At 44.2% G+C, this 24,116-nt stretch overlaps 1 protein-coding gene across 1 annotated transcript in view; it reads right to left on the bottom strand.

The window, feature by feature from the left end:
- The window catches only part of ITGA9 (integrin subunit alpha 9), a 398,613-nt gene that overhangs the window by 200,369 nt on the left and 174,128 nt on the right, over nt 1-24,116 (bottom strand). Inside the window, exon 16 of the mRNA XM_037847329.1 lies at nt 19,974-20,123. Within this exon, the coding sequence (XP_037703257.1) occupies nt 19,974-20,123 (150 nt within the window). The remainder of the gene's footprint in view (nt 1-19,973; nt 20,124-24,116) is intronic.

Here is a 24,116-nt window from a genome sequence, read left to right as displayed (position 1 = left end):
ATTTATTTGCCTGGAAGAAGCTTTTCTGGAAAATGGAAACAGATCTAAGAAGCCATCATATCTTATTCCTTCCTGGTGCAAGGGGAGTCAAACCATTCTCAGGAGACAGCTGCTTTGTTCCTCAGGCTTCAGAGTGCTGAGAGCTGAACACCCATGGACCCCTGGCTTCACGACTGCACTTGCAAGCTGGCTCCTTCCTCGCCCTGATCCTCACCTCAGGTTTCCTTGGAATACATACAGTTTTCTTTTGAAAATCCTTATTCTACTTCTTTTAGAAAAGGGTCAGCAAACCTTTTCTGCAAAGGGTCACATACTAAATAGTTTGGACCTATGTGCCATATGGTCTCCAACTACTCAGCTCTGCCATTGAGATGCTAGAGCAGCCATAGATGATACCTGGAGGAATAAGTGTAGCTGTGTTCTGATAATATTCTATTTTCCAAAAATAGGTGGCAGGCTGAAGTTGACCCATGGGCTGCAATTTGCCAACCTCTGTTCTAGAAATATTTGGTTACTAGTTTCTGCATTCCCTCCTAGCCAGAAAAAAAAGTCAGATAACCCATCTCAAGTTGCATTTCGCTGTGAGACACAGCACAAAGGTGGGGCTGGCGGGCTTTTCTAAGGCTATGGCCACTAAGGCCAGGGCAACCTTGGGGTCACATGAGGATGGTTCATCGTCTGGTTGGGGCTGACCTCAGAAAGGACAACATCCAGGATGCTCAGGCCTTGGGTGTCCATGTCTCCCACCAAAGCCACCCTGGAAAAATGTCCTTTTCTGGTCTAACTCAGAATAGAAGGATTCTTAGCACATTCAGCTGTCATGTTCAGATGATGGTTAGTTTCTTGGACTTGGTGATATTTGCTTGAAAAACAAAAACCCACAATTGTTTACATGGATTAGACACTGTTTATAGGGTTGACCAGGCAACCAAGTCCTCTGTTGAGGCCTGAAAAAACAGGACAATTGGATTGGTGGGAATAAATGCTTTTCAAATAACCCACCCCAAGGGACCAAACGAGAAAGCTATTTTTTAAGCTAAATGAGTGAGACACTTCTCAGCGTGCAATATGACTTCGCCCAGGGCCCCTGCTGGATGGTGTGGTGTTCTGCCTGGTGGACGGAAGCAACGCTGCTGTTCTGGTTTCCTCCCATCAGCCCGCGGAAGCTTCCGGAGGCCCCCGGCTTGTGTAAGTCATGTCTGCAACCCTCAACACCTCGGACCATGTTCAAAATGTTTGCACAAATGCCACAACCTGAGTGTAAGAGGTTTCTCTCTCTCAGTTTCATTTTACTGGGCTCTTTTTCTCCCAGAATCTAGCACATTATGGGAGCTTAGGGTAGGGTTCTCAGCTCTATTCTGCTGTGTGCCCAAATGACCCCCCTGACAAGGAAGAAAAAGGCACATCATCAGGTACTTAAAAATCAGGTCATACAGACATACTTGCTTCTAAATAACATCACCCCCACAAGAATAAATGAAAGACAAATACTTCTTGAAATTAAAGCAGAGCAAAGCCTTCCATTCCAGGGTCTTTAAAAATTGTCTTTTCATGAAATGAAGTAAGCTTCAGTGGCAGAGAGATTCCAAAAGGAGCCGAGAGGTCACTCAGGTGGACACACATACGCACGATATAGACAACCCTTTTTAGGTTCTAATGAATAGGAATAGCTAGCAGTAAATACCTGAAACTATCAAACTACAACCCAGAACCCTTGAATCTTGAAGACGGTTGTATAAAAATGTAGCTTATGAGGGGTGACAATGTGATTGGGAAAGCCATGTGGACCACACCCCCCTTTGTCCATTGTATGGATGGATGAGCAGAAAAACGAGGGTGGAAAAAAAAAAAAAAAAGGCACCCACTGTTCCTTTTTACTTTAATTGTTCTTTTTCACTTTTATTTTTATTCTTATTACTTTTGTGTGTGTGGTAATGAAAATGTTGAAAAATTAATTTTGGTGATGGACACACAACTATATGGTGGTATGGTGGTACTATGAACAATTGATTGTATGCTTTGTATGACTATGATATGTGAATATATCTCAATAAACTGAATTATTAAAAAAAAATTGTCTTTTCAGATTCTGAACTGATGGAGAAAAGAAGCCCCACTGGTCTCCCTCTAAACACAAACATCGCCCCAATTTTGCTTCCTGCAAAAACTGGCAGTGAAGAGTTCTTCAGACATCCCTTGGTTTACTCCAGGGTTCTGCAGTTGGTAGCACTGTCACCTCCACCTGCAGCATCATTTGGATGATCACATTCAGCTCCCGTGACGAACAGAAGGGGAGGCTGAGGTTGCTCAGCCAGGTCCTGGCCCAGGGCCCTTTCCAGGTCTGCCTGGGTCTGGCCGGCCTTCTATAGACTGCATTTCATGTCCCTCTACAACACCCAACTTCTAGTATCAGCTGCAAATTCTATCCCAGGGGCTACTGTCTCCCAGGATTGGAAATTCTCCCCATTGACTTCCATCCTAGAATCTCTTGTGCTTTAAGTTACTTTTCTTTTCTTTCTTTTTCTTTTTCTTTTTTTAAAGTTGTTGCTTATTGGCTATAAGAAGAGGCAGAAAATAGAATCCACAGGTCCATCTAAAAGGGCTGGTGCTGTCAAAGAGAAGGAAAAAATATGCTAGTTGCATTTCGAAAAGCTGCTGTGCCAGATGTAGGCAAGCATCGGGGAATGAGAAACGTGGACCCTAAACTGGAGAAGAGCCACTGGAAGCACTTCCCTGCACCGGCAAGATTTCTCCCCACTGACCAGCAAGGACATTGCCTAAATAAGGCCCCACCATTTGATCTCCTAAATTGTCTTAGAAGACAACAAAGAGAGGGGCTTTTTCCCTAGACAGTGCCCACCAGGCATGTTCCCTCACTCAGTCTCTCTCTCTCTCTCACACACACACACACACACACAATGACAGGTGAGGTTTTAAATAAGGCAGGAAAATACAAAGGCAAAACTACCAGACTGAAGATTTGCAGAAAAGCTATTATTTTTCTCTAAAAGAAAAAATATTTCAGAGGATTAGAACAAACTTTCCATAAATTACAAAGCCATAACAATGAAGAAGCAGGACACACCTCACCCTCTGATAGGTAGGAGGCTACTCTCCTCTGCCCTCGGTGGTAACCCTGGAGTGGAAGCCTTAGAAAAACAACAGATGGAACCAGACTTCTCCTCCTCTGGTCAGTGAGAAGTTAAAACTACTTATTTTTCTCACATGTACTTGAAACTAGAAGAGTTTCGTATGTGCTTCACAGTGGTGCCTTTTCTGAAGCAGTACTACGCAGAAGCTGATGCCAAGGAATATAAAAATGGATTGAGATCATTGATCATTGGAGCTTGGGCAAGATGGCGGCATAGAGAGGCGTGGAAGCTAAGTAGTCCCCCTGAAACAACTAAAAAAAACCAGAAACACCTAGTAAATAATCCAGAATAACCGCAGGGGACAAACGGACCATCCACTCATCATACACCAACCTGAATTGGGAGGAATGCCCAAGATCACAGCATAAAATCTGTAAGTAAAACCTTTGGATCCAAGTCGCGAGACCCCCTCCCCCATAGCCCGAGCTGCAAAGCCTCGTGGTGCCAGAGAGAATCTCTCTCCCAGCAAGCAAATATAGCTCAGCTGAGCTCCAACTGGGGTTTTAAGTAGCGAGTGTGAACTGCTCACTACAGGTACGCAGCCCCAAAAAACAGACAGAGGCTTTGGGTGATGACTGATCTTGGAGAGCCGGAGTGTTGCCTTGGACTGGGTCTGAAGGGGACTATCTATTTCTTTTTTGGCTCAGTGGAGAAAGCCCCAGTCATTTTCAGTTTCCAGGGCTGTGACTCAGAGAAGGGTGGAGACAGCACAAGCAGAGAGTGAGACCACTGAAATGCTAATGACCTCCCCCTAGGGGGTCTATCTTCTCTAAGAGGAAATGGGTGGGGCCCTTTCCATTCAGAACCAGACCCCAGAGCCTGGGGGAACACAGCCATACCTCCTCACACCAGTCAAGAATTATAGGCTAAGAGGCATCACATGCTGGGCAGAAAAGCACAGTGACCTGAGGCATCACAGGGTGGAGCAATTTTCTAAGACACACCCTCAGGGAATCCAGATACTGAATATTTCTTCCTTCTGGGACCCCAGCCTATTCTGGTCTGGGAAAACTTGATTTGGATAACCAAGGAAACCATGCCTAGACAACAGAAAATTACAACCTACACTAAGAAAAACAAAGTCATGGCCCAGTCAAAGGAACAAACGTACACTTCAACTGAGATACAGGAATTTAAATGCTAAATCAATTCAAAAAGTTTAGAGAAGATATTGCAAAAGAGGTAGAGGCTGTAAAGAAAACACTGGGCATACATAAGGCAGAAATTGAAAGTTCAAAAAAACAACTAGTAGAATCTATGGAAATGAAAGGCACAACACAAGTGATGAAAGACACAATGGAATCATGCAACAGCAGATCTCAAGAGGCAGAAGAAAACACTCAGGAACTGGAGAACAAAACACCTGAAAGCGTACATGCAAAGGAGCAGATGGAGAAAAGAATGAAAAAATATGAGCAACGTCTCTGGGAACTTAAGGATGAAACAAAGTACAAGAATGTATGTATCATTGGTGTCCCAGAAGGAGAAGAGAAGGGAAAAGGGGCAGAAGCAATAATAGAGGAAATAATTAATGAAAATTTCCCATCTCTTATGAAAGACATAAAATTACAGATTCAAGAAGCACAGTGTACTCCAAACAGAAGAGATCTGAATAGACCTACGCCAAGACACTTAATAATCAGATTATTAAATGTCAAAGACAAAGAGAGAATCCTGAAAGCAGCAAGAGAAAAGCAATCCATTACACACAAAGGAAGCTTAATAAGACTATGTGCGGATCTCTCAGTAGAAACGATGGAGGCAAGAAGGAAGTGGTGTGATATATTTAAGATACTGAAAGAGAAAAACCTCCAACCAAGAATCCTATATCCAGCAAAGCTGTCCTTCAAATATGAGGGAGAGCTCAAAATATTTTCTGACAAACAGACAATGAGAGACTTTGTGAACAAGACACCCACCCTAAAGGAAATACTAAAGGGAGCACTACAGGGTGATAGAAGACAGGAGTGCATGGTTTGGAACACAATTTTGGGGGACGGTAGCACAACGTGAGTACACTGAACAAAGATAACTATGAATATGGTTGAGAGAGGAGGGTTGGGAGCATGTGGGACACCATAAGAAAGGAGGAAAGATAAAGACTGGGACTGTGTAACTTGGTGAAATCTAGAGTGTTCAACAATTGTGATAAAATGTACAAATATGTTCTTTTACGAGCGAGAACAAGCAAGTGTCAACCTTGCAAGGTGTTAAAAATCGGGAGGCATCGGGGGAGGGATGCAATCAGCATAAACTAGAGACTGTAACTAATAGAATCATTGTATTATGCTTCCTTTAATGTAACAAAGGTGATATACCAAGGTGAATGCAGATAAGAGGGGGGGATAGAGGAGGCATGTTAGACACTTGACATTGGTGGTATTGTCTGATTCCTTACTCTACTTTGATTTAAGGTTATTTTTCCTGTTGCTGCTTCCTGTCATTTTTTTTTTTCCTCTTTCTTTGACCTCCCTACCTTCTTTGACTCTCCCTCCTGCTTTGTGGGAGAAATGTAGATGCCCTTATATAGATACTGGTGAAGGTGGTGAACACATAAATATATGGCCATATAGAGAACCACCGATTATTTACTTAGGATGGAATGTATGGTGAGTGAACAAAACCACATTAAAAAAAATGGGTTGATGACAAAACTCGAGGGCAATATTCTGAGTGAAATAAGCCAAACACATAAGGACAATTATTGCAGGGTCTCACTGATAGGAACTAATTATAGTATGTAAACTCATAGACATGAAATATAAGGTACCAAGATATAGGATGAGGCTTAAGAATGGGGAGCGGTTGCTTACTATGAGCAGGATGTTCAACTAGGATGAACTTAAATGTTTGGAAATGAACAGACATGTCGGTAGCAAGATGTGAGAATAACTTACAGTGCTGAATGGTGTGTGAATGAGGTGGAAAGGGGAAGCTCAGAGTCATATATGTCACCAGAAGGAAAGGTGGAGGTCAAAAGATGGGAATGTATAAAACTGAATCCTGTGGTGGGCAATGTCCATGATCAACTATACAAATACTAGAAATCGCTTCCATGAACCAGAACAAATGTATGACAATACAATTAGAAGTTAATAGAGGGGCATACAGGGAAGAAATGTATACCCATAGCAAACTATATACTACAGTTAGTAGTATTTCAACATTTTTTTCATAAACAGTAACAAATGTACTACACCAACACTATGAGTCAACAATTGAGGGGGGTTGGTTAGGGATGGGGAGGATTTGAGTTTCCTTTTCTTTTTTTTCTTTTTTCATCTTTCACTTTATTTCTTGTCTAGAGTAATGAAAAGGTTCTAAAAATTGAACAAAAATTAAGTGTGGTGATGGATGCACAGCTGTATGAGGGTACCCAGGGGCAAGTGATTGTACACTTTGGATCTTTGGATAATTGTATGGTATCTGAACAATCCCAATAAAAATTAAAAAGAAAAAAAAATGCATTAACTTGAACTGCAACCCAGTACCCTTTATTCTTAAAGACGACTGTATAACTATATAGCTTACACTGTGTGACTGTGGGATTGTGAAAACCTTGTGGCTCCCACTCCCTTTATCCAGTGTATGAGGATGAAAAGCAAATGAATAATAGGGAGGGGTGGGGGGTATGGGATGTTTTGGGTGTTCTTTTTTACTTTAATTTTTATTCTTATACTTTTTTGTGTGTGGTAACGAAAATGTTCAAAAACTGTGGGGATAAATGCAAAACTATGTGATGATGATACTGTGAACAACTGATTATACATTGTGTATGATTGTATGGTTTGTGAATATATCTCAATAAAATTGAATTTAAAAGGTGAAAAAAAAATGGATTGAACTAGTTGAAACAGAGGTGGAAGTGGGGAACCTCTTCCTCTCACACACCTTCTCCCCTTCAGCTGAACCAAACCACCCCTTGAATCCAGGTGCACATCTGGAATCCCCCAGGCTAGAGGTTCTCCAAACCCTGCCTGGTTCTAATATCTGAGCTACTCTGCTCTCTCTCCCCCTCCATCCTCCCAACTCCTCAGCCTTCCATTCCTTCTGCAGAGACATTTATATATGACAATAAAAATAAACCTTGTAGTTGTAAATAATAGCGTTTTTAACCAGAACTCCTCAGCTGGGAAAGTAGTAGCTAATGTTCAGGCTGTATAAACAGTGGGTTTTCACAGATGTGGAGCTGGGTTCTTACACACCCAGGAACTGAAGGGTCTAGGGGTGGGGTGGACTGATGTGACAATTCCCAGCACAATGGAGGCCCAAATTTTATAACTTCACCCAGGTTGAAGATTAATATGAGACTAACTTTTCCCTTGAGAGATAAAAGAGTAAGTATTCCCAACATAGTCGGGGCCTTTTCTTTCACCAGCAGTACTTCCTCCATCTTGTTTTTCTCATACACAAATGTACCATGGTGCAGCCAAGTCACACACCACGCTCTCCTGCCCACCAGGAATTCCCGGAGGTATGATTAGCACATTTCCTTTAATTATACAGCTTCACTGACTCGGCTGGTGAAGACACTCTGATATGATGTCCAGCCTTTTCAGGATGACCTAGCCCTGTGTTCTTTCAGAAGGTTCTTTCTGGGATGCACTTGCTGAGCATCGGCTCTGGGCCAGGCACTGTGCTAGGCATTGGGGATCCACAGCTAGTAAGACAAACTAGGTCCTGGCCCTCACAGGGCTTCCATCCTAGTGAGGTACACAGAACAGAAATTAGACAAAATAATAACAAATTGGGAGAAACTAAGATGGCGGCTAGATGAGACAGGGCGAAAAAACACCTCCGTGAAAAACACTAAATAAAAACCAGAAAGTGACCCAGAATACCGGTTACAGCAATGCGCCAGCTGGACGAGGTCTCCTAGTTCCAGAGGGGCCATATACTTGGTGAAACTGGGAGTCTGCATTCTGAAACGAGTGAATAAGCTGGCTGGAAGACCTGCAGCTGCGCGGCGGTCTGGGGAAGCCAGGGTTTGGCATATGGAGACCGATGGGCTCTTTTTTAAAAAAACAAAAAAAAGGGAAAAACCCAGGAGTGGCTGCAGTTGTGACAATGGGAACCATGCAGTAAAACACAGCAAGAGGGGGCTGGGCCGGCCTATCGGTGTCTGGCCTGGAAGACAGCCCGCTGCAGATACCCTCGGGGCCAGGGGAACGGAGGGGAGAGCCGGAACCCTGCGGCTCACAGCTGGCTCCCCGGAAGGCTGGATAAACTCCTGCCTGGGGCCGTGCCCACAGCCCAGAGCCCCACCAATTGTCCCGGAGATGGGAAGGAGGAACTGTGCAAGGAGGGGGGTGTTGAGACGCCCTGTTCAGCCATCTTTGCATCAGGCTGAAAGCGCAGCTGCACGGCCCGGTGGCCTGGGGCTTCCCTGGAGGGACGGCACGCACTGGTGATGTAGCATGGCATTCTCTTGGCAGAGGCCCTGGAGAATCGCAGCTGGGAGGGGGGACCCGCTTGGAGAACCCAGGGACACTATACCAAGTCCGGTGGTTTGTGGGACAGCGAGAGAGAGGGTCTGGGGCTGAACTGAAATGAAGACTTAGACTCTTGCGGCAGCCTTGAATCTCCGGCAACCTGGGGGATTTGAACATTAAAACTGTCCTTCCTCCCTGGCCATCCGTACACACACCCCACATTCAGGGCGGATGGCTCCAGCAACACACCCAAACTGAGTTCTCCAAATGAACCCCACAAGAATCATTTCCCCACACACTGCGGGGACAAGATGGAGACCTGACTTGAGGGGTATAGGTCACTTACAGATGCCATCTGCTGGTTAGTTAGAGAAAGTGTATGCCATCAAACTGTGTTTCTGAAAAATTAGACTGGTATTTTTTTTTTACAACTCGAAAGAACCCTATCAAGCAAAGCAAATGCCAAGAGGCCAAAAACAACAGAAAATCTTAATGCATACGATAAAACCAGACGATATGGAGAATCCAACTCCAAACACACAAATCAAGATATCTAAAGAGACACAGTACCTGGCAAAATTAATCAAAGAACTACAATCGAGGAATGAAAACATGGCAAAGGATTTAAAGGACATCAAGAAGACCATGGCCCAGGATCTAAGCGACATAAAGAAGACCCGAGAAGAGCATAAAGAAGACATTGCAAGAGTAAATAAAAAAATAGAAGATCTTATGGAAATAAAAGAAACTGTTGGCCAAATTAAAAAGACTCTGGATATTCACAATACAAGACTAGAGGAAGCTGAACAATGTCTCAATGTCCTAGAAGTCCACAGAACAGAAAATGAAAGAACAAAAGAAAGAATGGAGGAAAAAATTGAAGAAATCGAAATGTATCTCAGGGATACGATAGATAAAATAAAACATCCAAACTTAAGACTCATTGGTGTCCCAGAAGGGGAAGAGAAGGGTAAAGGTCTAGAAAGAGTATTCAAAGAAATTGTTGGGGAAAACTTCCCAAACCTTCTACACAATATAAATACACAAAGCATAAATGCCTAGCGAACTCCAAATAGAATAAATCCAAATAAACCCACTCCAAGACATATTCTGATCAGATTCTCAAATACTGAAGAGAAGGAGCAAGTTCTGAAAGCAGCAAGAGAAAAGCAATTCACCACATACAAAGGAAACAATATAAGACTAAGTTGTGACTACTCAGCGGCCACCATGGAGGCGAGAAGGCAGTGGCATGACATATTTAAAATTCTGAGAGAGAAAAATTTCCAACCAAGAATACTTTATCCAGCAAAACTCTCCTTCAAATTTGAGGGAGAGCTTAAATTTTTCACAGACAAACAAATGCTGAGAGACTTTGCCAATGAAAGACCTGCCCTACTTCAGATTCTAAAGGGAGCCCTACCGACAGAAACACAAAGAAAGGAGAAAGAGATATAGAGAAATTTAACAGACATATATAGTACCTTACATCCCAAATCACCAGGACACTCATTTTTCTCTAGTGATCACGGATCTTTCTCCAGAAGGGACCATAAGCTGGGACATAAAACAAGCCTCAAGAAACTAAAAAAAAAAAAAAAAATTGAATATATGCAAAACACATTCTCCAACCACAATGGAATACAAATAGAAGTCAATAATTTTTGAACGGTAACTCCATTATTTACTTCCTACATGATATAAAATACACAAACCCTAATGACAAAAAAAAAAAAAAAATAATAAAAGAACAAATTGGGGTGGGTGTTCTGAAGGAATCAAATCGACAGCTAAGCCAGGGTAGTTCGGAGATGGTTCTCTAAGGAAATGCCATTTAGGCTGGGACCAAAAGAACGACACCATGAGGAAAGCATGAGACTCACAGGAATCAGCATATGCACAGGTCCTGAGGCAGAAAGGGGCTTAGTATGCTTGAGGACCTGGAAGAAGAGCAGGGTGGCTGGAGCACGGTGCATGGGCAGCACCCTTCAGGACCTTGTTGGCTTTAGCAAGAACCTTAATTTACTTCTAAGGGCAGAGGGCAGCTGTGAAGGGGCAGGTTATGCCGGGGAGAGACCTGATCTACGTGAGAAATGACGGTGGCCCGGCCTTGAGTGGTGGCAGTAGAGGTGGAGAGAAAAGAAGGATCTGATGTGTCATTTGGGTTTGTGGTGGTATGGCTGTCTTTTATGAATTCTGATTCTATGGGTAACCCATATAATCCCTGAATCTTCCTCTTATGGGATAAACAAAGGAGCATCTCTGGGCCTGAAGAGAAAGGGCCATATGGCCCCAACAATCCCGAAAGGTCCACCTGAGGAACTAGCCAGAAACCTCAGATGGTGTCACTGCTTCCCACTGAAGGAATCAGAGCAGCCACGGACCAGCTGAGACTGAACACGCCTCAGAGGAAAGGGACTAGCACAGCGGAGAACCTGCCACCTCTGAGACCATTACACTCACTCCACAGATTACTCCTTCTTTCTTCACCACAACACTGTGAAGCCAGCTTGAGGAGGAGACGGAGGCTTGAGGAGGCTGATGAGAGCAGAACCTAAGGTCGCCTCATCTTTTCAGTGCTTCTCACATTTGGTTGCATACAGTCCTGCAGTCAACTGGAGGAAGACGAGTAGTCAACATCATCCCCAAGCAACAGGTGAGGAAATGGGCTCCCAAGGGGTAAGTGACTTGCCCAGTGCCACTGAGCTAGTACATTCTGCTCTGGGCTGGGGACCCTGATCTCCTCTTAAGCCTGTGCTCCTTCTTGAGAGAAGCCAGGGAAGAAGCCCTGGGGTTCACTGAGGTGTGGGCTGATTAGTTTTCTATTGCTGCCATAACAAATTACCATGGATTTAGCTGCTTAACATAACACAAGTATATCATCTCATTGTTCTGTATGTTAGAGATCCAGATGGGCCCAGCTGGTTTCTTTGCTCTGGATGTCATGGCCAAACTCAAGGTCTGAGCTCTTATCTGGGGAGCGCTGGGGGAGAATCTGCTTCCAGGTTCACTCAAGTTGTCAGCAGAACTCAATCCCATTTCCCTGCTGGTGCCTCTCTCGGCATATTAAGGTCACCTGCATTCATTGTCATATTGCCCCTCCACCTTCAAAACCAACAATGGCAGGTCGAGTCCTTCTTGTGCTTCTCTCTGACTTCCTCTTTTGCTGCATGTATCTGATCTCCTCGTCTGTCTTGGTTCTTCTGCCTCCAGCTGGAGAAAGTTCTCTGGTTTAAAAGGCTCTTGTGATTGGGTTGGGCCCACCTGGATAACGGAGTAGGGCATGGGCATTTTGGGTGTGGGAGATGGTATTCTGCCACCCCAGTGGGTGATCTGGGAGTCTGTTCCCTGCCAGGTCTCTGTGAGGAAGCCTGAGTAGTTGCAGCTTGCAAAGCTCTGACTCTGTGTACAGGGTTTGAAGGCAGGGTCTCTGCCATTGCCACTAGTACACTCATCTGAGAGAGAAAGCTGAAGGCCCTCACATGACCATCCAATGACAGGGCTGCTTATTTCCCAGCAGACAGGCCACCAGTGCTTTTCATGGTTGTTTTTTTCAGTTCCACCTGCAGTCGGTTTCAACAGCTGAGACCAACGAGTCACTAATGGTGAGTCAACTTTCAGCCAGAAGCCCCTCCAAGGGCTCACCTGTAAGACCATCCTGGGGTCAGTGCGATGAGCTCCTAACTGGGCCTCCCCAGGGCCAGGCCAGACCAATCTCCCTGAAGCACACCCCTGACCTCTCCCCACTCAGATGAGGTAATGGCCTCTTTTTCCCTACAGAATCCAGTCCAACTCCCCGGCCAGTGAACAAGGGCCTACATGTGGCCTCAGATTGTGCCTCCAGCCCTGATGGATGGCCCCCTTTCCCTTACATAATGGAAGACAGGAGCATCCCTCAGTCCCTACGTCTCTGTTAGTCTGTCAAACCCCACCATCCCTGAGCATGCAAATCCTACTTGCTCCTTAAGGCCCTGGCCAATTTCCTCTTTCTCCATGTGTATGTCTCCATTTCCTCAGCTGGAAGTGGTCTCTGGAGTGAAATGATGCACACACACTAATATGAACCTAACTTTCTGCTCTGGAAGTCATTCCTGCACTGTCTGTAAGTCTACCAAAGGCAGCAAAAATGTTTTATTTATCTTTCCTTCAAGGCCTTACATGAAATAGGCACTCAACTGACTGAATTGCTCCTGGATTTGTAGTCCTTTTAAATTCTCTTCTGGTTAATGGATAAGAAAGTTTGTTTTTTAAAATATCAAATATCCTCCAAGGAGAGGTAGAAAGGTTTCTGCTTTCCTTAAATTCTAAGACGAAATGTATGTTCATCAGGCTATAATGGTGAAAGTGTACATCCTACAACATTGGAGCTCCCAGGCCGCCCCGAATATCAATCCTCTCTCACCCTGCCCCAGAGCCCATCTTGTCTCCGGGTTCTGTCACCGTCTGTGCACCTATTCCACTTTCATTAGAGCATCCACGGGGGCAGGCCACAACTCGAAAAGAGCACTATGATTTAATCTCCCCTTTGCACAATCCTGTGTACCACATGGGCTTGTTGCCTTCTAGCAGAAGAGATTAAGGCATTTAAAATAGTTGAACTCTAATGTTGGCTGGCAATATGATCTAAAGAACTCTGATGAGTTTATTCCTGCCTACGAAAGAGAGGAGATGCTCTCTGCGCTAGCTCTGCTTCCTGGAGTGAGCCAAGCTCTCAGAATATTTCTTCCCCTCTAACTGAGCCAACATCTGGAAGACACATGGAGGCAGATCATTAAATCATTTTTCCCCCCATAATCAGGAAAAGGAGAACAAGCAAAAATCTCTCTCTCAGAATATTTCTTGGTCTCCTGGACAATCTTCCCAATCAAGAACAATATTTTTCTTCTATTTTAATTTCAATCAAAGTAATCGTATGGTTAAAAAATAATAGCCCCCTGCTGCATACCTCCTCATATGGAATCCTACTCTCCAGGGACAACCACTATTACCTATGTCCATTTATGTTTCTTTCAATGATTACTTCCATATCTGTGGAAAACATGCCGTTACTGCTATTTTTTAACTTGTCGTAACTAGACATTATCTACCAAATTCCCACTATGATAGATGAGGATTTATCTCACTCATATCACAGCCCCCTCTCCCCTCCCTTCCTAATTATGTTAACTCCTCTTTGCAGTGGTTCCCAAACTTCAGCTGCATCTGAATCTCCTGGCCAGCTTGTTAAACAACAGTTTGCTGGGTCCCAAACCGTGAGTCTCAGATTCAGTCTCTGAGTCTGGGGTGGGGTCCAAGAATTTTCATTTCTGACAAGATCCCAGAGATGCTGAAGCCACTGGTTCTGGGCTCACACTTTAAGAACCGTTGCTCTACTGGTTATGTCTGCAGTTTTAAGTAATAAACAGCTATTTCTTGTCTCACCAAGTTTTGCAATATCTCTTGACTCACTAGTTTAAAAGACAAAGACATTTGGGGAACTTCTTTCAGTTCTGCTTTTCTATGTTATAACCACAGATGTGATTTTGGCTTGATTGTATAGAAAACCAATAAATAGTTATTACGTTATTATGGCTACATAATCATTGTTCACAGCAGAGCCAAGACAAATGTCATGATTAAATATTCTTCTCCACAGCTCCAAAGTTAATACTTGGAATACTCAACTATTTACACCTAAGGGAGAATGTTTCTAGTATCAAGGTCAAGTATATACACCTTCTCTATACTCTTCTACTTGCTCAAAAGTCCCCCACATTTCAATTTGTTTTATATTTGAACTGACACATTGAACTTTTTGCTATTTTTCCTAGAGTTTTTGATTAACTTTTTTCTTATCTATAGCAGAAATATATTCTATCTTCATTGTATCCTGAATATTTGCCACTTTCTTCTCATCCTGCCTTGCCCATTACTTGGCTTCATTATTCTTGAAGTTCAATGATCCCCTGCTCTAAATCGGATCAATTGCTTTTTAAATCTACTGCACAGTCGTAATCCAGAGATTTTCTTTTTCTTTCTTTTAGTCCCTGGGGGTTAGTTCCACAATTTTTTATATCCCACATTTTTTTCCTTGTTTTTGTCACCCTTATTGTTGGAGTACATCTCAGGTAATCGTCAAAGGATTACTAGGGAGGTAAACTTTCTAGGTTCTGCTTATCTGAAAAATGACTTTATTTTCACCTTATACCTGTTAGGAAAAGTATAAAATTCTAGATTCAAACCCACTTTCCCTCAGGATTTTGAATTCCTTATCTTACCATCTATAGCTACTCGGTCTAACATATATCCCCCATTATCACTACCATGCACTTCCTGTCCTAAAAGCATTTAGAAGTTTTCTTTAGTCTTTACAGCACTGATGTTTTAAAATGATGCATCTTGGATCTTTTCGGTTTATATTGCTTGTGAGATGGTGGGCCCTTTCAATTACCAAAAAAAGAAAGAAAGAAAGAAAGAAAAGAAAAGAAAAAAATAGCATCTTTTTAACTCTGGGAAATTTTCTTCTATTATATATCTTATAATTTCCTCCCCATTTTTTCTGTTCACTTTTTCTGTTATTCCTATTATTTAGATGTAGAACCTTGCAGATCAATCTGTTAGCTCTCTTTTCTTTCTTTTCCTATTTGTCTTTTAATTCTGCTCACTGGGAGATTTCTTAACATTATCTTCTAATCCTTCCACTAAATTTTGCCTCTGTAATGATAATTTTAATTTTCAAGACACTTTTCCTTCTTCTCTGATTCTTCTCTTTTATAAAAAAATAGAATACCATCCATTATAAATGGACGGGATATATTCTTAAATCTCCTTTGTTTACTGCATAGGATTTTTTTTAAATTAAATTCAGTTTTATTGAGATATATTCACATACCATACAATCAACCATGGTGTACAATCAACCGTTCACAGTACCATCATATAGTTATGCATTCATCACCCCAATCTATTTTTGAACCTTTTCCTTACACCAGAAAGAATCAGAATAAGAATAAAAAATAAAAGTAAAAAAGAACCCCAGATCATCCTCCCCATCCCACCTATTTTTCATTTAGTTTTTGTCTCCATTTTTCTACTCATCCATCCATACACTGGGTAAAAGGAGTGCAATCCACAAGGTTTTCGCATTCACACTGTCATCCCTTGTAAGCTATGTTGTTATACTATCATCTTCAAGAGTCAAGGCTACTGGGTTGTAGTTTGATAGTTTCAGGTATTTATTTCTAGCTATTTCACTGCACTAAAACCTAAAAAGGGTTATCTATAAAGTGCATAAGAATGCCCACCAGAGTGACCTCTCAACTCCATTTGGAATCTCTCAGCCATGGAAACTTTGTTTTGTTTCATTTTGCATCCCCCTTTTGGTCAAGAAGATGTTCTTAATCCCACGGTGCCAGGTCGATTCATCCCCAGGTCGATTCATCCTCAGGTCGATTCATCCCCAGGAGTCATATCCGGCATTGCCAGGGAGATTTACACCCCTGGGAGTTGGGTCTCACATAGGGGGGAGGGCAGTGAGTTCACCTGCCAAGTTGGCTTAGCTAGAGAGAGACAGGGCCACATCTGAGCAACAAAGAGGCCCTCAGGGGGAGACTCTTAGGCACCAGAAAGAATCAGAATAAGAATAAAAAATAAAAGTAAAAGTAAGTAAAAGTAAAAGTAAATAAAAGTAAAAAAGAACACCCAAATCATCCCCCCCCCCATCCCACCTATTTTTCATTTAGTTTTTGTCTCCAAACAGGTTTAGCCTCTCCATTGCAGTAACGAACTTCATAAGGGCAAGCCCCAAGATAGAGGGCTCGGTATACCAAACCATCAGTCCTCAATGTTTGTGAGAACATCAGCAACAACCCAGGTGAGAATGTCCAACACTTCTGAATATTCCCCCAGCTCCTCAGGCGCCCTGCGCATATATTTTTATTCTCTGCCCAAATTGCTTTGGGATATGTTGCTATTTCACTCTAACCTATACAAGCCTACCATATCTCACTTCCTATTCAAAGTTCCATGTAATTGCAGTGTTTGAACAAACTGTAGAAGTTATATTGTTTAGAAAATATATATCCTGCACCAAATAAACATCTCTTCCCTTGGTCTCACATGGAAGTTGAAGTTTTTAAAATAGTCAGTTTCAACCTTTACCCTTTGGCCTGATTTGCTCTAGTCTTAACCAGATCTGCTTCATTCATATCTTTAATTGAAGTCTGGGTTCTTTTTCAGTTTTTTTTTTTTTTTTTAACAGTTGCTGTATGTGTTAATACTGACATTCATATCAGCCAAGCTCTAGCTCTGAGTTTCAGGTGTCACACAAATACCTAACGTTGCAGAGACCAATCAGGTTATACGCAAAGGGATCAGCATCTCAGAGTTTGGAGATAGCCATTACAATTCAGGAATAGATTTGACTGCTGTATGAGCTTCTAATCTAGAGATCATTCCAATAATTGCTCCCCTGTTAGGCTGTGCTGTAAGATTCAATTCTGAATTTACACATTGTAGTTAGTCCATATTGGTGAGGAATTATAATGTTTGCCTTGGTTTCTGGCATAGTTTACTCAAAATGCTATCTACAAGAACCACTCACCTCGTTGTGTGTCTCACAGCTTCACTCCTTCTTGCAGTTGCTCAATATTCCATTGTATGTGTACACCACAGTTCACCATTCTGTTCCTCGGTGTACCCTTTAGGCCACCTCCACCCATTGCAAATCATGAATACTGCCTCCATAAACACCAGTGTGCAAGTGTCCACTCATGTCTCTGCTCTCAGATCTTCCGAGTACATACCCCATAATGAGGTACTGCATAGAGTTTAAGGTGTTCTTTAAAGAATTTTATAATCTCTTGTATTCCTGGAATTATCTGTTTCCTTCCAAGTTCTGGTGGTTTACTTTGGACTTTCTTTTTCATGTATTACATCTTCCTTCAATCTTGGATTTCCTCAGTCTCCATTCATATTTAAGAATAAGGTAATAGGGCTGATTTGGGTGGATGTGAGGAGGGGAAGCTAGCTGTTATAATGGAGGCTCCAAAGGTCAGAAGAAGTAAGGATTTCCCCCGGGAAACCAGCTCTCCCACCCCCACCCCCCACTATCCCAAGCAGTTTATTCAACAATTTAGAGGATAAAATGTTGCAAGTCTGCATGCCTGAAGCATGTGGGAGTGCGGATGGAGGTAGGAAGTCAACTCTTCCGCATACTGACCTTTACTCAATATCCCCTTCCCCGTTTTCAGCCCCACTTCTCACTCTTGCCTGCCTCTGTAACTACTGGCCGTGGCTCAGCCTCTCTGGTTCCATGGGTAGACAGATTCCCACCTCCTCTGTATACAGTTCAAGGTTCACCTCCCAACTCTCTTCCATCTTCTTTCCTCACTCCAGAAAATTACTAGACTCTCGTCAGCTGAAGCCCCCTCCCCTAAAGTGTTTCCCTCCCTGTTCCCGATTTACTCATTGACAGTCATTGTAATGGAGTCTTGGGAGGCACAGACATAAACAACTGGACTAGGCTGACTGCCTTGAAAGGACCAAGAACAGGATTTTAATACTACTCTGCTCCGTGCATCTCTGGCTTTGATCACGCTGCTTGAACCTGGAAGCGTCAGTATAGGTTCTACGATGCTTGTCATTAAAGAATGTCCACATCTCTGCCACTGATGGATCTATAGGTACAAGAGAGGGGTTCGCTGTGGAAGATAGGCCCAGGGCTACCAAGAGGCTGAGCAGAGGAGGTAGAACAGAGGACCCTGAAATGATTCCCACACCCTGAGTTCATACCACTCCCACGAACAAAAACATAGGTGAGTTGATGAGGCCAGGAGGATGCAACCTGAGAACGCAGAGAAACACTAGGAATTGGAGACTAATTAGGTAGGAATGATTATAATACTACAATTTACTGAGGCCCCAGTCTGAACTCTACTCTCCACTTGTCAGATGACATCAATTTCCGCTTCTCAGTCATCAGCTTCCTGACCTGCCTCTTCATCTTATCCTTCTCTCCTCTTATCCTTGCCTTCTCCACACCTCCCCCTCAGGTCAACCCCCACCTCTGCCCTGCCCACACAGACACCTGGTGTCCTCAGGGCCTCTCACCTCACTCTCCCAGCGCCCGCCCCAAGTATCAATGACCAGCAGGGCTTACCAGTCGCCCTTCAGGTCCACTTGTGTTTTGAAAACCATCCATGTTTTAAGTCAAAACGGGCATCATAAGAGGCAGCATTGCCAATAGGCTGTGTGTGTGTCGTCGGCACTGTTGGCCCTGCCCAGCTGCCCTTTACAGCTGCTGTAATGGCTCACAGCTGCCCCTTCTCCAGAGCACTATCCTTAGCTGAAGGGCCCCGGTGCCACAGGGGTTCCACAGCCCTTCCAGCCAATGGTTGGCTGATACAGGATTCCAAATGCCAGCCCCCTTGCCTCAAGGAGAAGATAACTTCTTGGTGTAGTTATGCTCCAGAGTCTGCCATGGATCAGGCCAGGGACTAGACTTTAGCTGAGATCACATCCTTGCCTTACTGTACTTCCTTGCAGGTTTCTCCCAGGAGCTTCTCCTCATTAGACCATGTGCTCCTGAATCCCTGTCTCAAGGCCCTGCTACTAGGAAACCCGATTCTAGATGACATGGGAGAGACGCTGGGAGAAGATGGGGGTGCCTGGGTGGACATCTTGAACTCCAAAAACTTCTCTGCAGTTCAGCTTGCAGTTCTAATCTGCAAGGCATGGGTCACTGACCTGCTAGTTTTCCCTAAGCTCAGAGCAGTCTGAAGATCCATGAAGAGTGGGGCCTGTGGGTGGTTCCACAGCTTTGCCCTAGTGTAGGGGTTCAGTTAGTAGAAGACAGTTTTTCCTAACCTTCTCCAGGGTCCTGGATCTGTGGCTGTTTGGGGTTTCAAGAAAATTTTTAAAACAGATTTTGGGCCCTGGAATTCTTCGCCTATTTCCTGCAGAGAACTCAGCACTGCACATCTCACTGAACTCTCAGGGTGGAGATAAGCCAGTGCTGCTGTACAGAAACGGTGCACAGGCTCACCCAACATGGCTCTAAAGCTGCTCAACCCCGCAGCACATCCTGGAGTCTGACGAGGACCAGGCAGGGTGGGCTTTCCACCTGCATTCTCGGTGGTCTGGCTTCCAGGGACGCTTGGATTGGGCATTTTTAACTCAAGCATCAAGTCCTCAAGCTGAGGTTCTTATGTCTTTTCCTTCTCACTCCCCCACCCATCAAACATTTACTGAGCACCTAATATGTGTCAATTCCTGTTCTAAGCTCTGGAAACAGCCCAGGGGGCAAGTTCAGGGGCCACACAGTCCTCAAAGAGCTTATCAATTTTTAACTGCTTGAGGATAGTCTCAATGTGTCTGATCACATGGTCGTGAAAAGCTTTAAGGTTCTGACCTGATTCTTTTGGGCGATCTTTTGTCCCTTCTTCCAGCGGAGCACCGGGGTCAGAGCCGGCAGCTCCCTCTCCTCCTCCCCAGTCACGTGCTCGCCAAGGCTGTAGGCCGCTTCAAACACAATCGGACTGATGACATCCTGCACTCTCCGCTGAAACAATAAACAAATACGTGCATTAACAACCCATTCCGGATGACGTTTGTGGAGCAGTTCACAGTGTACAAAGACCGTTCACATGAATTGCCTCATAGGATCTTCACGACAACCCTTGTAAGGCAGGGTTTTATTACTTTCATATTTTAAATGAGGTAATTGAGGCCCAGGGCAGTTGCTATCTTGTCAACATGTGGGTGCTTTTCTGCTCTACCTTGCATGGTGCCACATCTTGTTTCCTACAACATATGGAAGACATTACTTTACTCATCTTCCAAATATTCTTATAAACTAGTTGGCATGCAGGAAAGCATCTGCACTCACTGCAATGCAGACCCTCTGCATTCATGGTGTTTTGATGATCAAAGCTCTTTTGTGTTGAGAAAAAAATATGAATCTTGTGTTAGGGACAGAAACACTGAGGGGTCTGGTGTCTCCAAGAATTCATCATCGACTGGAGCCAAGGATGAAGGGCTGGCATCTTTCCTTTGGAGCCCAAGGACTTTAAACCCTGAGGAAATAACAGGTTGATAGTCACACCTGGCAGTGTGCTAGGTGTTCTAGAGAGAGGAATGCCACTCCCAAGCCCTGTGAGCTGGGTCTTATTGCCCTCATTTCACAGAAAAAGAAAAATGAGGGTGCAAAGCTAAGTCCCCCCAGGGCACATGGCCAAAGATTACTGGCCTGCCAGAAGATACTGACTCCAGGAGGAAGCAAACTTCCTAACCTCTGAAACGGTGAGCCTATAAACTCCTTTTGTTAAATCAACCCATTCTACGGTATTTGTTTTAGCAGCTCGGAAATTAATACACTTGTGTTTGATGCATTCTAACTTGCTTATCACACTGGCTCTCAGGAGCAGGTAGAATCATTCTATTTTATAGACCTAAATGGTAAGGCTCAAAAACTATACAACTTGTCCAAGTTCTCATGGCTGCAAGTGGCAGGGGCTCCTCTGATCCCAAGACCCACATCCCCTGTCAGGCAGTGACACTACACACAGAGCCTGTCAGTGCTGTCAGCTGTGTCCTCATCGTCAGATGCTGAGAGCCTTGTCAGAGGTGCTCAGTGATAGATTTTAGTCCCATGACTCTTAGACAAATCCAGGTACAAGAACAAGTCCTGATTTGCAACCAGGTAACATAGCAGATATTCAAGTAAATGGTACATATAGTACTACACATACCCTATTTGACCATGCATTGCCCACATATACATGTCTAGTCTAGAAGTTTAGTTAAACAGTGGGCCCCACTTGGAAATGAAGGAAAATCTCTCTATTTGAACCAACTTTTGCCCCCTCTAAATTTGAGATTCCAAAAAAATGTTCCTTGACCTCCTGGCAGCTCGACCGGCTTTTAGTAAGGTGCTACACTGGCCAGTGTTCATTCTGATTATGAGGAGATGAGCATTCTCTTCCCCAGATGTGCATCCTGGGGAATGGCAACTCCTTGCCTCATCACAATCAGAAAGAAGTCAACACCCCCAGAGGGACAGCACCTCCTTCCCATGCCGTGTTTGTTTTATCTGTGCTGCAAAGGAAAAGTAGCAGCAATATTTAGTGGTTTCCTCTTCATTTCTGGAAGTGCAGCTTCCCTCAGCTTAGCACTGCAATTAAGTGGAGAAATTCCTTACAGTAGAGAAGGAAGCTCAGCGTTCTGGCTCAGACCTTAGTCACGGAAATTTTACTGCTTTTTAAAAAAAAAGCACTACAAATCAAAGCTTCTAAAGTTGAACAAACACAGACTGAAAGGCAAGAACCCACCTTCTCCTGCTAAAATGTACAGGAATCTCCTGCCTCTGAAAACTGAAGGAGGCCCATGGATAAGAACACCCAGACTGGTGGCAGAATTTGCAGTGGCTGAGGTTTTATTGGGGACGTAACATATGCCCAATATAAAATTTATTGGGTGCTTACTTTATGCCAGGCAATGCACTGGGCGCTGGGGAGACAGAGATGAAAGACCTTCAGGGAACAAATAGTCTTGGGGGGAACAAGCACGCAATGACAATCCAGGGCAACATGCTCCAGAGCAGAGGGTGCCTTGGGGACACAAATGAGGGGCACCTGATTCAGACGGAGGCTTGGCAGGCTTCCCAGAGAAGGAGCCCCTGGACTAAGCTGTGAGAGTGGAGGACATTAGCTGGAGAGCAGGTGGGTGGTACAGCAGGCTCAGCAGTGTGGAGAGGGCTGTAGTGAACTGCAGGTGATTCCCAAAGGCGGGAAGCTCAGACTTGTGGGCAAGCGTGTGGGGATAGGATGCTTAAGCAGAGACCAGATCTTGGGGGACCTTACAGGTTCAACCTCCCCCTAAGAGCTAGGGGGAGGTTGAAAAAAGGGTGGATAATCTGACTCTAGAGGCTCTGATATAGAAAGATCCCTCTGGCTGCGGCGGGCTTGGAATGATGGGCGTGGGATTGGAGGCAGGGAGGCCAGCGAGGAGGCTGCAGGAGGCTGTGTTTTAGAAAGAGCCCTCTATCTGCAGAATGGAAGTGGATTCATGGGGGTGAGACTGGGGACAAGGCTGGGGAGGAGGCTGCCACAAGGGTTTGGGGCAAGAGAGAGGGGGTCTAAGCCAGACACCACAGTGGGGATGGAGAAAAAGGGAGGGATGTGAGAGCGACTTAGGAAGGAGATGACAGGACTTGGTGCCTGGATGTGGGAGTGGGAGAGAAGAGTTATGGAGATGCCCAGGTGTTGACTTTGCATGACAGCACAGACACTGGTGCCACTCATTGTCATGGGGAACCAGGAGAAAGAAGAGATGTGCATTGAGTTCAGGTGCGTATATTCCGAACTTTGTTATGACACAGAAATCCAAAATCTATCTAACTCCATAAGGAATCTCCACAGGTTTACTAACTCAAGCTTAAGACTCTGTGCTCCTTCTTCCATCCCACAGAACTGTTTCCACCATCCCAATGTCCAGGGTTGGCCTGCCCCAGTACAGATCAACGTAGACCTGCCACAGGCCCTCTCTCTACACCATGGGCTCTTCCACCCTGTCTTCCTGGGGACTGGCTTTGTCCTCCTTTGCACTAATCCTCCTCCCTCTTCAGCTGACCTCACACTCACAGATGCCCTCTCTGGCCCCTGGGGGGAGAGCAGTGTCTCCCCAGGTCTGCTGACCAGCAGGGAGTAAGATCCTCTGGTAACATGACCGGGGCATTGTCATAAGACTCCCAAAGTCAACGTCTCCTTCCAGAGAGGCTGTCAGGCTTTTCCTCCTAATTACCTTGCTCTGAACACTAACTACCAGAGAAATGACTTAGAAGGAAAATCCAGCAGGGGCAGCCCAGGACAGACAGGAGCCTCCAACCCAGGGTTTCTGCCTAGGCAATTACTGGCGTCAGAAGCCCAAAAGTCTTCTGACTTCTTTACTTGTGGAACTGTGGAATTTTCACTGGTCGGTTAGGATCAAATTACAAGGCTCCATTTACCTGACCAAAGGAAGACATGCACCACTATTCCCAAGAAACACCTAGGGCAACTCATTCCCACCCTCATTCGATAACCCTAAGTAAACCAGACCCGAGCCCCACCGCACCCCCTGACAATTCATGTGAATTAGAAATCCACCTCACAGCTGCTTTTCTCCACCAAGAAATGAGGGTTATTTTTCTTTCTTAGCTAGCTTGCAGCTATAGTGGTAAACTAAATGAAAACAGGAAGTGTTGACCTGACTTTAAAATTGCAAATAACACAGAAGATCAGAAAATAAGCAGCTATCATTAAGCCAGATACATGGTTTGGGGGAAAAACCTCTAAGTATTTCTAAAAGAGGCCTCAGTATCCGCCCACCCCCCTCCCCCCAAATATGAGATCTTTTTGTCTCCTATGTCCTGGTACCCTTTCTCACTGTTTTTCTGCTTTCTACAACTGAACCTTGCTTCTACCTAGAATTACCTAGAATTACCTTCCTAGAAATGAGAAATCCCTGGTAGGTGGGATTCCTTTTCCTTTATCTCTATGATCATAATAATCAGAAT

This window comes from Choloepus didactylus, chromosome 1 (assembly GCF_015220235.1).
Source record: "Choloepus didactylus isolate mChoDid1 chromosome 1, mChoDid1.pri, whole genome shotgun sequence".
NCBI classification, from domain to species: Eukaryota; Metazoa; Chordata; class Mammalia; order Pilosa; family Megalonychidae; genus Choloepus; species Choloepus didactylus.
This window is presented reverse-complemented; position numbering and strand designations above follow the sequence as displayed.